The sequence below is a fragment of the Plodia interpunctella genome, chromosome 7 (genome assembly GCF_027563975.2).
Source record: "Plodia interpunctella isolate USDA-ARS_2022_Savannah chromosome 7, ilPloInte3.2, whole genome shotgun sequence".
Lineage (NCBI taxonomy): Eukaryota > Metazoa > Arthropoda > Insecta > Lepidoptera > Pyralidae > Plodia > Plodia interpunctella.
Genome location: NC_071300.1, coordinates 9,808,231 through 9,822,290, shown reverse-complemented (window position 1 = coordinate 9,822,290; position 14,060 = coordinate 9,808,231). Strand labels below are relative to the sequence as shown.

At 35.4% G+C, this 14,060-nt stretch overlaps 1 protein-coding gene across 2 annotated transcripts in view; it reads left to right on the top strand.

The window, feature by feature from the left end:
- CenG1A (Centaurin gamma 1A) overlaps positions 1-14,060 on the top strand; it is a 241,164-nt gene that overhangs the window by 158,247 nt on the left and 68,857 nt on the right. The window contains exon 1 of one of the 2 annotated variants that reach the window (XM_053747622.2): positions 13,091-13,695. The exons of the other annotated variant lie outside the window; for it this stretch is intronic. Coding sequence (XP_053603597.1) covers positions 13,533-13,695 — 163 coding nt within the window. The 5' untranslated portion in view covers positions 13,091-13,532. Of the gene's footprint in view, positions 1-13,090; positions 13,696-14,060 lie in introns of those variants that run through there. 2 annotated transcript variants of the gene reach the window in all.

The following is a 14,060-nucleotide window of genomic DNA, read 5'->3' as shown; positions in this document are numbered from 1 at the left end:
AACCAATCTTCTTGAAAATGTTCATACAAATAGTTTGAAGTGTGGGGAAGGACATAGATACTTTCATCTCGGAAAAATAACTGCTCCCATGGGAAATCACGCGGGCGAAGCCGCAGGCAAAAGCTAGTTGGATGATAATTCAAACGTGTTCAAATGTTTTTCGAGGTCGTGATAATATTCAGTTTCACTTCAGCAAGTGAGAAATTCTACTTCTAATATCAGGTCTGCGTCAGATCAGCCATGTGAAAAAAAAAACAGTTTACCGTCATTACATTTCAGTGTTCAAAGGATAATAAAGCAATTAAATTAAACAACTTGGTAAGTCTAAACCATGAGTTAATTAACCATTTTAAAGGGGCCAGTAATTAGTACCTTCTGGACTAACTTTGTTTTGACTCTCAAATTACTTTCAAAGCTACGGAACGGTGCAAGGAATGCTAACGGAGATAATTATTATAATTTTGTTACTGTTTGGAAGCTATTAATTAATCTGTTAATCTTTTCGGGTTAACTTTAAAGCTACGAAATATATTTTTAATAACATTGTCTTTCGACAAAATTTCTTATTGAACACACTTAATGTTGTCGAGTCAGAATGTCTATTCAGACGGCGTTCGACCAGAATGTGGTCACGCTGACCGCTCAGTCGTTGCCGTCGTTCAAGTCCTCCATAGTGCAGGACGTGGGACAGTTGGGACAGGACAGCAGGTCAGCCATAGACTGAACAGCACCGCAGTCACACAAGTTATTGCTGGAGAAGCCCCACTCGACTTTGTTTTCATGACATCATACACCAGCCTTACACACTATCGGCGCAGTATAAAGCGTAACAACTATGACGAACTCCAGCAAACTCTAATCGAAGATTGCTTGCTGCTAATGTGAGCATTGTATCAATGCAACGAAAAATCCGCAATGTTCGTTGAATTTTCGAGTCAGATTCGGCAAATTCTTCGTATCTGCCATAATACCTTGAGGACATGAATTTGTCTCTTGAGGTTTTAATAATCATTGATTTCTGAATTGACTGTTCGCATCACAAATGGGATAACAGGAAACGACTGAGATATTTATCTACAGTCTAAACTTCAAATACTCGCTTGTGATTTCTTGAAGCATTAGTGAATAGTATAATAGTACCATTTGCACGCTGCTCAGCCCACATTCACTCCCTTAGGGATGGAATTTCACAATCTAATGTAATTTTGTGTGATTTGTCCTAATATATAGGTATATGTATATTTAAATTGTCAAATTTTATCTTAATTTACCTAGTAGTTTTCGAGATTTCGTAATGAGTGAATGTTTTTTTTATATGGTAGATCGTGGTCTCTATCTTTTGAGCTTGTACAAAACGTGATTTTCGACTTTTACCTCTGTCTGGACGACATCGGTGGCGCAGTGGTAAAGTGCTTGCCTCTGAACCGAGAGGTCTCGGGTTCGATCCCCGGTCGGGTCATGATGGAAAATAATCTTTTTCTAATTGGCCCGGGCCTTGGATGTTTACCTATATATGTATTTGTTATAAAAATAGTAGAGTTAGTATACCATAACACAAGTCTCGAACTTACTTTGGGGCTAGCACAATCTGTGTGATTTGTCCTAATATATTTTGATTTGAATTTGAATATTTATTTAATATATCTCTTTATTTTAACGATAAACATGTGATACTGTATCTGTATCAGTTAACTGTTAGGCCCAAACTTCGCTCACGCACCAAGTTCGTAACATGAGAGGGAATTAGCCAAAATTAATGGTTGGGAGGCTGAAGTGGTGTAACTTGACGGTAACTTTTAATGGAGGCAAGTAAACACTCAAAGTCGTTCTGCAGAACTGAGAACTACTTCTACGTAGTACCAGTGTGCAAGGGGATCAATTTTGTAACTGTTCTGTACCAAATTTTTGATTATCTATAAGATTTGTAAGAAGGGTGGTGTAATGGTTAAGTGCCTGTGGAACGAAAGATCCCAGTGTTGAATCCTATTGGTGCCGCATGAGTTTGTATATCAATTTAACTCGTCATGTATAGTACTTTTCATCAACCATCACTTGCTTCCTGTGAAGGAAAACATCGTATGGAAACTTGCACACTGGTTGATTATTAACTAGTGTGTAAAATGGAGAAGACAATGGCAAACCACTCCATTAATAGTGCCAAAAAAGTGTGTGTTTAATTCCACGTAATTACCAGAGGTCTCCTCATCTTCCTTGTGGCTGTGGAATCCGACTATGAAAAAAAGATTTGTAAATGAGTTTTCAGCTATAGATCGTGACCTGAGGGTGATGGATGATAAGGATGAAGCCGGGACGCGCGGTTAGTATAAACAAATTGGAACATTTCCTGAATATCAAGTAAGTGGAAGTGAACCAGTGATAGGTCAAGCACACCATTTTGTAGGTGGTCGCGACCGCTCGCCGTGACAGTTTTAACACTCCAGCGAGCGGAACCACGATACGGAACCACGTATTACGACTATAAGTTATTTATGACACGGCTCAAGTTGGGAACTATCCGCGATCTTCTTTAATGCTTTCTCTTTTTCTCCTTTACTATTCGTTTGTATTCCGTGTCCCACTTTCTGGCTCACCAATTATTTATTTTACTTACTTATTTTTAATTTCCCACGGGACCAGTGATTTTTCCATCCTTCTTCATACTTCAAAATACGTGTATGCAAAATTACGAGAATAGAATAGAGAAATAGAGCGTGAAGAGGTAACAAACTTACTTTGACATTTATAATGTTAATAAGAATTAGGATGTGGGGGGGGGGGCATAATTAAAAGTCGCACGTCGTACATGGATATGGATGAGATAGCCACAGGAGAAGGGTGGCGAATATTCAATACTCAATATTTTTATTGCATACCATAAAGTTGACACGGTGCATATTTACGGACCCTGGCGGGCACAGCAACATGAATAGACGAGAGGAGGTCGCACTCACAATAAATGTTTATAAGTAAATTGTAAATTACGGACTCAATTCCATTTAAATTCACGGGTCAGTCAGTTAAAAAATTACTATTTATATTATTACTATATAAATATCTGAAGAAGAGAGACCTATGGGTAGAAAAGGGCTGAAATGATAATGATGACGACCTATTTTCAAATACTTTGGTACTAATTATAGTTAGACGACGACAAGAAATGGTCAAAGAGGTGTCACACTGCATTGTTACTTCGTGGTCTAATGTCAAAAGCTGCCTCCCTCACACTTCAAACGGGAACAAACACGATACAATCACTGGCGTTTGATGGATGACATGGATGGTGTGAGGTAGATATGTTGACGATCTTTGTACCAAGGCCTACTTACTAATAAAAAACTGAAAAAGTTATAAGAACAATACCAATGGGGACAAATGTAACATGTGTTCTTTGTACAGTCAATGGCACATCAACTTATCCTGCATGAACTTCTATGCAGTAATAGCGACGACTTTAAAATGAATTTGGATAAGTTGATGTGCTGCCGACTGTACAATAAAGCTATCTTTATTTTGTTTGTCTATACAAACTGTATAATGTTTGTCTATACAAACATACAATATTTTCCGCCCTTCGCTCCCATTTAAAAATCGATATAAAATCTGCCGTCGCCAGGAGTCGCCAGATGTTAGAAAACAGTTTTATTTAAATGATTCACCCTTAGACACTCCCCAAATATGTTTTTAATTGATTGTAATGGTGTTCCAAATTACTTTGATGTGACTAATTATTATTTCCTTTAAATATAATTAGATATCGCTTTAAGATACGGCTATTTTGAGCAGTTAGGTAAAATAAATAAAAATATATTCAAATGAACACTTACAGATAAAAAACCAGGAGTTCGTTGCCTTATAACAAAGTGCCTTATAAAAACAATGGCTGAGGATAGAAATTAAAGAAACTCCACCGACAAGAACGATGTTTTTAAATGATGAATGAATGAATGAATGAATGAATGAACGGGTCTATGACATCTTATATATGGCAACATCTTTGGCATACTCCTAGTGTTGCAGTTGTTCTTGGACAGTGGTGATTACTTCATTTATTTAAACTTTATTGCACAAAATACAAATAGTTAATGTACAAAAGGTGGACTTATGCTTGTCATCAGGAGTTCCGCTTGGTCGTTCGCCCTTTGCTATGAAATTTTAAGTAAATGTTTATGGAGGAGCAAATGTGCATTTCCATAGTTAAAATTGTCATTTCTTAGATGACAAAGATCTAGTCAAAATGGAAAGTCTAGGCTTCGCTTCTGCCATAATTGCCGGTCTGGGTCTGAGTCTGGGTCTGCCGCTATAAGGAAAGTTTTCTTACGCAATTACTGGCAGTTTCACCGTAACATCGGATATTACGCCAAATGACAGTCTGAAATGTATAATTTCATGGAGTCCTTTCGGATTTTACTTTGGTCTGTTTTGGATTTTCATAATTATTAGCTCTGTGAAAGCACTTACGTAACTTGAATTTTAGAATCGAAAAAAGGGTAAAGCCACCAAGCTTTTTCTTATTTAATTTTTTTTTCCACTGAATTAAATTTAATTCATAAACCATCAAATTCAATCAGTCATGAAATCACCCATCGCCGTGTGAATGTGAACCTAATCGTATAAAATCGATTGTCCAATAAATCGATACTATCACCAGTAATCGGAACCAGCCAGTCGCAACTAATGCTATTTTGAAGAAGTCGTAAATTGCGTTTAGTTTTGGCTCGTAAAGTAGTCTTGCCCGACATTTTGAGGGGTCTGCTATGAATGCTGCTTGAAAGATGTGGATGTATGTGACAATTGGAGTATGATTCAGAATGATATTGTTTGTATTGATTGAGAAAAATGGTTGAAAGGTAAAACGGGTAGTCGGTATTACATGTAATGGCATATGATGTCGTTTAGTTATTCAACTTTCATATGCTATGTCAAACCTACCAACGTGCCGTGCGATGTCCTTTCCTGAAAAGCTATGATAAAGCAGAGAAGAAGATCCAAAGTCAGCGAAGAGAAATAAAATAATATCACACGATTTAAAAGATTTATATAAAAGTATGAAGCGGTGCATGATGGCGACTGCCTGTGAAGTGAACCTACAGGGCTTAAACTCGAATCCTTTTCGTGCCACATCAGTTGGTATACCAATTTCACTCGTGTATTAATAGTAGTTTCCATCGACCACCACTTGCTTGCAATAAAGGAAAACATAAGAGGCAATCTGCACTTGTTGATATTTTATTAGCTAGTGTATGAAATAGCGAAGGCAAAAACCACTTCATTAATATTGTCAGGAACGTCATTGTGCGTGTTACATTCCACATAATTCCCTTGGCCTTAAACAGCAATAAGGAAAATTACTATAAGAAGTATGTCAATTTAAGTACAATCAAAGTGTTCTAGATTTCGTTTAATCACCCCAAATATATATATATTCAGTATACCTAGATTTTTTATCCGAATCGATGAGTCAACCAGTGTTTGTCTTATCAGTCTAGTAAAATGTCACGTTTGTTCAATGTTTGCATTAGTCTACCTTGTATGAATAGCTTGTAAAATATTGCTTGACTAGTTATGTTTTGCTATACCTAACTGCCGCATTTCAGCTACCTTGACCTGCATATACTTTACATTATTTTTAATAAATAGCGCACAAACGATACTAAATAATGTTTCTTAAGAATTTTGCTTTATAGACTATGCATATGATATCATTTTTCTTTTATTTATGGATATTGTGGACAAATGCTCTGCAAATGAATGAGTTTCGATTACAAATCCATAACCGTCAACAACACACAATATCCGTCTATAATTTTTTAGAAACTGGCGTTGAAAGAATCTACCATCTGCAGAATCTGGCTTTTGTCGACGACATCATTTTTCTTACCTAGCTAACAAGAGAAAGAAGTCCGTTAATTTAGATAGTTGGGTTTTAATCAACCACAAAATAATTATTGTAATAAATAAAATGAACTATTCTAAATTCAATAAAATAAAACAAAGAATAATTTGCATTCGACCTTCGTTATCCACTAGATTGCAAATAACATTTACCATGCTGAGTCACGCTCGTGCATCAATGATGTCATTTTGAAAGAAAATCCATTTTGCAAATACTCAAATGTATTCTTAAGATACTTCATTGCTTTTTTCATTGATCTTTGTCAATTGGTAATATCTTCTAGGTTTCCAGAAGAAAGTTCTACCTTATTTTGCTCACTTCTATCTGTCTTTCTCTGTTCGATTCTAGTCCATTATATCCTGAGCTGAAATATTTTCCACCTTCTAACTCTTTACGTAGATCAGGACAATCTTTATTATTTCTGAGATCGTATACTAGTGCTGTAAATTCCAATTGTTTTTGAAATTTAAAATTATCAAAAGACATACTAATTCGATGACAGGATGCAGTTCTTCTAAATGCAACATTAAAGTTTAATTAGCGAAAGTATGAACATTATTAAATGACGATGTTACTCAAAACCTGAGGAATTTTCGTACAGGCTTTCCTGTCTGCCAATTAAACTTTTCCCTATGTTGCACCTGTTGTTGATTTAGGAGCTACTATCAAAGCCATCATCACTAACACCGAGCTATTAAAACACACAAAAATTATACTGTTATAACTTTCCACTTTCATCGTCATATTTAGCCCAATTCAACTGCTACCTCCCTTTTTTCATGCCAATTCTTACGGTCTTGTGCTAGTATCATGCAACCTTCTCTTTATTTCTCATCTGAGCGTGTTCCCAGTTTCTTTCTGAGTCGTTGTGCGTCGGAGCTCAGGACCGCTTTCTTACTTTTTGGTCTTCACTTCGGCTGGTCGTCGGCAACCCTAGTTGCCAGTATCAACCAACGTTTTCTAGTTAAACAAACAATTTTCCCCATAAAAAATAATTAGTTTATGCATGATATTGTATGTAAATATGATAAAGTAGTCAAAGCAAACATGTTTTGATGTATCACCTTGACATTTTTAGGCTGTGACCCATTTTTTATGATTATATCTGGATCACATCTGTCAACATTTTTGAAATCTGTTTTCATCAAAAGTAAGAGAATGTTTAATGATCATGTAGACTTCATAATGATTTGTTTGCACAGACTATTCCCTCCCTCCAATCAGCATTCAACACTTTTTAAGTTTTATTGTTTTTCTCAGTGAAATTAGCAGTTCTTATATAGGTCGCAAAAATATATTTTTTTGTATACACATTCCATACTCTGAATTGAATGGGATGCCCAAGCACATTATATCATGTTTTATAGGCCGATGAAACCACTGGAGTGGATTTTTATATATATTTTAAGAGGTCAACAACTTCCATTGACGTCAACGCAGAAAATTGTGCTAGATAGAAACGATGCGATATGTAACAATTTATATGATTCTACACTACTGTTCCCATGCAGAACTGAAAGATTTAATGGAAAAGTCATAAAATACATTATCGCGAAACAGTTCGTCAAAATTTTGCGAAAAGTGCGGTAAATACTGTAGGTAAATAGAAGCTCTCATAGAATCTGTGTTTCTTCATTCGCGTTGGCATCTGAGTTCGGCGATAGTGTGTAGCCGGCATAAAAGATTATGAGAGAAAGCACAACAGTCAAACCACATTATACAAAATTATATTTTAAATATAGCATGAAAACATGTTAAACCCATTATGAAATCAAACATCAAGGGTAATAATCACACGACTATCTAACCACAAGAGTGCCACGGTCGTAACGTCTCCATACAACATCAACATTATGGTCATTAACATCCCATTATCTTACGCCAGCCCAGTCTGACCCATCGTGAAGCCCAAGTTAAAAATACAATGCTATCTCAATAACAGATCTAACTTTCTGGTTGTTTCTATGTCTATTTGAGACATTTGGAGATGATATTCTCACAACGCTAACCTAACTGCGACTATACCTGTTTGTATTATATCATCATCCCTTATTATGTCTCCAGCTATATTCGCAAATATACGATTCAAAGTTCATAATACTTCGACCTAATTCTTTGCAACTTCCTCGTCTCGACCACTAATGTTCAAATTTACAATCTTGTTGTCCTTTGAGAGAGAGCTCGTAAAATCTTTTATTAACTTCGAAGACAGCTCGTAAAATCACAAAACTCTTTTGTAAACTGTTATCTGACCAGATTTTTATATAAATCTGATGGCATATTGATTCTTAGGCCTTGTTGAATTTTTTCTGGTTTTATTTTTACGAGGTTTTGTAACAATACTAATGACACTTTGATGAATGTCGTTCCGAATGAACTGATGGTTTTACGTTTGTTTCAGGTAATATCAGTTGTTGCTGTGACCTCGATTTGATTTTACATATGTTTGGCAGAGTATGTTTTTGTTATGTTAAAAGCAATAAATTATATAATTGTAAGCTTATGCATGTTTAGATAAAAGAAAGAGCGGAGTTTCCTGGCAAAGACATATAAATGCTTAAAAAATTCTGAATTTAGTTCTTGTGGAACTGTATGTTAAATTGTCGTTAGACATAGTATATAATAGTATCTATTCAATTCAATACGAGTAAATTTAACCACGTTTGCATGCAATTTATATTTGATTTATAAATGACTAGGTTAATCAATATTAACAAATTTTCAAAGGATTAACTAGCGCCCACAACCTCCTACAATAAGTCGAGTCCCAAATGGCTCAAGGCAAACTGCCAAGCGTGAGTCGACCTCTAATTTATATACCAAATTGTATAATAAGGAATTAGATAGACAAAAGTAGTTACATACCTTTAAACTTAGGTTTTCCGTAGTATCTTACCTTCTATAGAAATTTCTTTCAGTAGACCCGCGAAAGACATAAAGAATGAAAAAATTGGCATTGGCTTGTTGTACTAGAAAATGATATGAAGAATTTATGTTTGTAGACTTGGAAAACCTGGATTACATAGAGTTATTTTAATACGAAATTCCAATAGAAACAGCGTTTTTATTTCTGTTTAGTTCTTGACCTTTATATTTGCATTTAACTTAACAAGACTTAAATACTGTATATTTTTAACCACGCGCTATTTCAGAAAAGTGGCCAACCTTCTTAATGAGGCCAACGAACTCAACCTTTTTACCTCTGAACTTTTCCTGATTTCAGGATAAGCACTCTTATGAATTTGACTCTTTTCGACATTTGACACGGCTGTATTTTGTGTGTTCATTTGTCCTCGAAAAAGACTAAGAAATGTGGCAAAAAAACTGACTTGATGTCAAGAATATGCATGCCAATGATCTGACAATTAAGGATGCCGAAGACAAGAAACGTTCTATGGCCGAGGAAGAAAGCTCAAATGAGAGAAAGTAACCCAGGCAGAAAATACAAAACTTGACATAACGATCACAAATCAACCTAACTAGAAAATGTAACGCCTAAATCGATATTTACGGAAGAAGAAAGAGGGAGATCCTTTCATTAGGAGAACACTATAACGGGATAGATAAAATAAACTGTTGGACTATACACTTGTCTGTGGAATATTAGGAGAATGCCGCCCACGTCTCTGGATCAGAACCGGTTGCACATCCTACGAGAGCTGTCTGAGATAACAACAGCCAGTTGATGTAAATGTCTGTACGAACGCAATGGTCGGCAGGTGCTCACTTTATGGAGCATTTTTTATCAACTATATTGAAAGTCTTTTAGCCAGTAGTTACAATAATGTTGCTAATAATGAAGATGATAACGAGACAGAATTATATCAACACGTTTTATATGTTTCTTAAAGATTATTTCACACATCGGTATGTATAGGCTGTCTCGGTAAACAGCCTTACCAATAAACACCAAGACAAAATCCAAAATGTACATAGATAACTTTGTTTCTAATATATGTATATTTAGTTGTTTATTTAGTAATAGTGTCTGTGGCAATACAGACTAAATCCTTAAATGTTATAAAAGAAGTTCCCCAGTCGCGTCTAACTGTATGAACGCGACAAATTACCGGACGGATTTTTGTACGGTTTTCACCAATAGATAAAGTGATTCCTGAGGAAGGTTTAGGTGTATAATTTGTTATGATTTTACCCGAGCAACGAGCCGCTAGCTACCGCTAAAATCAGTCAATTGAAAACTATGAAAAACAAATCAAAAGCCGTGCCAAAATCATAGTGTAGCAGTGAGAAATCTGTCGGCTGTACAAATAAGATTATTTTTTCTTATTATAAAACTAAATTGAATTAACAGAGTATTAGTGTAAATAGTAATTAAATTCCAAAGTTTCAATTAAGTTACCCAGAAATTTCATGGATTAAGTTGCTTTAGTAAAAATCTTGTTTGATCCTAGATAAAATGAAAACACTAAGCAAATATTCAGAATACAAACTCCGCTTTTCTGCTAATTTTCATCCTGAGATATCAAAGTAAATACCTGACGTCAGAATTCTAAACTAAAATGTAATGTTGATACTCACGTTAGCCAGATTATCTTGACCTGTGATACGACCATTCATTTTCCTGCTGCAAGCTAATCAGATGAAGAGGAAACGGGGTCGGGAGATCAAGGTAAAATGGTGGCTGATTCAAAATGTAAACCACATCGTGCCACGATGTCGAGATATGAAATTGCACGAGTCTCGAAGGAGCCTAGGAAATAAAGCGATGAAGCGTTGCAGATTGCAGAAACAAGTATAAATTGCGCTTATCATACGTGTTATTATAACATCACTAAAATGTAGCGTAATATGCTAGAATACGGTTTGGTGTTTGAATAGCAATAATTCCATTGAGAATAAATATAAATAAATAATTTAACATTTCAACTATCATATATTTCATTATAAGTCTTGTCTATTTCGAATCGACTGATATTTATCATTTGGTTGGCTCTACAGCTAAGTTAATTATTTTACTTGCATCTAGTTTCAAGTTGCTGAAATTATATCACAAAGGTTTTAGATCTTAAAAGATATACGCCTTTAAATTTGTTTCTACAAGTTCATCCGTTTGATGTTTGAATATATTAAAGCACATTGAACAGCGCAAAATCGCTAGATTTACGATGAGAAAATCGTGGAATATGAAACTAGAAATATGATCCCGAGGTTAATGATTCGTACCGTTTATCGTGGAAAATGTTAAAGAAGATACGACGCTATCTATTTTCGTATCTCATTTGCTGTTTAATTTCATACCACTTAAACTTTGTTATAGTCTTAAGATTCAATAAAACTTTAGCGAACTAGCAAGATTTTGTAAAAGTCCTTTAATAAATTTTTATTCAGACTTTTGTCCATTTTTGTTAGTAGTACATTAGCCTTAACCTATTGTTAGTAATATATTTTAAAACAAATACAATACAAAATAATATTTAATCACTGCTGTACCATCCCATGTGAGATAGCACAACAGTGGTTAACATATATGCAGTCTAGTCTGCTGGCCACCACTCTCAGGATGCTGTTGGGGCTGCCCCGCATCCTCCGCGTCAGGGACGCGCACCTTTTACGCATAGAAGCATAAAAGCAATCAATCCGGGCATCTGCGAACATCCCTGATGCAGTACAGAACCTAGGTAACCCCATCATCACCCTGAAAGGATTGTTAATTGGACTCGTAGGGCGTTGTACGATTTTTTGGAGTAAGTAGGGCTACTTACTCCAAAAAATCGTAGGTCCATGTATATAAGATATCATAGGCTCCATGTATATAAGACGTAATATGCTCGAAAGAGTGAGATTTTCACTTCCTTCGAGCAACGGGCAAATCTTCGGGCTATCATGTTTGCCCTAATCGACAACGCCCTCCGCTCCCTTTCTATATCCTAAATTAATATCATAATTTAATAAATTCATCACTTTTTGTCTTCGCAATAGTTAAAATTCAAATTCAAAAATTCAAATTCAAATTCAAAATTCGTTATTCAATTTAGGATGATATATATCACTTATTGACGTCAAAAAAACTAAGTCTACTGCCGGCTTCCAAAGCGCAGGTAAAGAAGAAGCGGCGCAACAAACTTCCCCGCAGCCTTTTCTTCAAGGACGTCAACAAATATAGGTCTTATACATACATTAAAAATTAGGAGGACGAATTTACATCATTATTTCATCGTATAAGTTCATCCAGGAACCATTTTGCGTAAAGATTCTCATTTCTTCGAATCCAAAGAAACTTAGTGACAATGAATGTGTAGTATCAACAATTTTCATTTTCTCTTCCAATGAACACGTCATTAGGCTGAATGCTCTCACGGCCTTCGTCTGATGGACTGACAGAAATATCATAATGAAGTGCGTGTATTTTTCTCACTGTATAACTGGCACTGGCAATGTAAAAGATCTATGCAAATTGGACGTCTTCTATTTAATTGTTGTGCAGACCTTGCAAATGCTCAACTTATACTGTGACCGGATTTTTTTTAATATTAGATTTTTACAGACATTTGCTTGCGGTTGTGAAAATGTTCTTTTGTTTTTTGAATTTTCTTCATTTATGCTTAAGACTATATAAATTAAATTCAACACGATTGTAGAGTCCGTCGTAAAATTTTAATTTATTAATATTTTATGCTTATTTCCAATCCTATTTATTACTAGAACTGGACACACAATGAACCGTACGTTAATTGGCTAAAACAGAAACAAGTCATTAAACAGCTGAGTTATGCCCGCAAACAAAAATTTTAATGGATGGAATGTTCTCTGTAACAGAATAAAGACAAATGTAGGCCAATTTCATTAAATTGTTCTTTCCAAATTATGTTGGTTAGGGAAAATGAAATTGGTTTTGAAATCCGCCATATAATAAACTTTGTCCAATTCTGTAATTTCGTGTTTTATTTTTTCTACTTTCATTTTCAAAGTATATCAATTACGACTTTGAAGATTATAAGACAAGTTTATTCAGCATACAAATGGTTCGTCAGCAAAATTAAATTATTTTATCTTTTTTATTCGATTTTATCAATCATTATACCTGGTATCCTTCATGCATCTCATCGACTCAATTCGATTAACCTTGTTCATGGTTATAAACAAAGCGTAAATCCATTCGACCTAAGCATTGTGCACGCTAAATTTTGATAACAGATATCGTGGCGGGGAACCCTCTGCCCTCGGTTGCCTTACAAGCGAAATAACGCAGTCCGTACCTCGGTTCTCAACGGAACGGACGCGTCGCGCCGCGTTGTGGCGAACTCGCTTCCGAACTCACAATCGAACGATATCTAGGACTGATCCTTACAAGGCGACAGGATAGTGCCCCGTGATTCGAATGCCGATTACAAGAACAATACTAGTGACGCCATTAAAATAACAATAGATGACATTACGGTCAGTGTTAAAGGTAGTTAAGGGAAAACTGGAAATGGACTAATTGGAAGTGATTATACAATAGTGAATTACGATTGTTCATACCGACCTTGTGATGTTTAATCGGGCGTAAAATACAATTTTAATTGTGCAGGTGATTTTACCATTGATAATGACGCTAGTGATGTAGACAATGATGACGACTCCATAAATACTATACATTTTGGAAAGTTCAATGGAATTCTAAGTTTGAAATTTGAAAATGACGATGTTGGCGGTGAAGAACTTCTTCATGCCCGAAAAGAGGGTTGATTCCCCGAGGTTCTCCAGGATGCCTGAGGCTTTAATGAGGTCTATAAGGAGGAGATCGCTCAGGGTGAAGCGAACCAAATCATTGGTGCTTGTTAACGAAAAACGGAAATCTGGTGAGTGGTAGTGTATCTGTTAATTGTTCTCCTTCTCAATATAGTAAAGTGTGTTTGTTGATGTGTCATTAATGAGCTCTTCATAATTGCATGCCAATTTTGTACATATAAATTGATGTAAAACGGCAACATATATATTCTTTTATGGAGTTATCGTTGTTGACTTAACATATTTTTACCTGTCATTACCGGGGTTTCCAACGACTTATTTGGTATGAAACGATGCATGAAGTAAAAATAATAAGTAGTTACATGTTCTGTTCTATCGAGCCAACATTGTGCGCTTATAATCTTAAGATTTATCTCGAGTTTTAGATATTCGTTTATCAATTTGGATATGTTGAGATTAAGAAGTTTTCAAATTT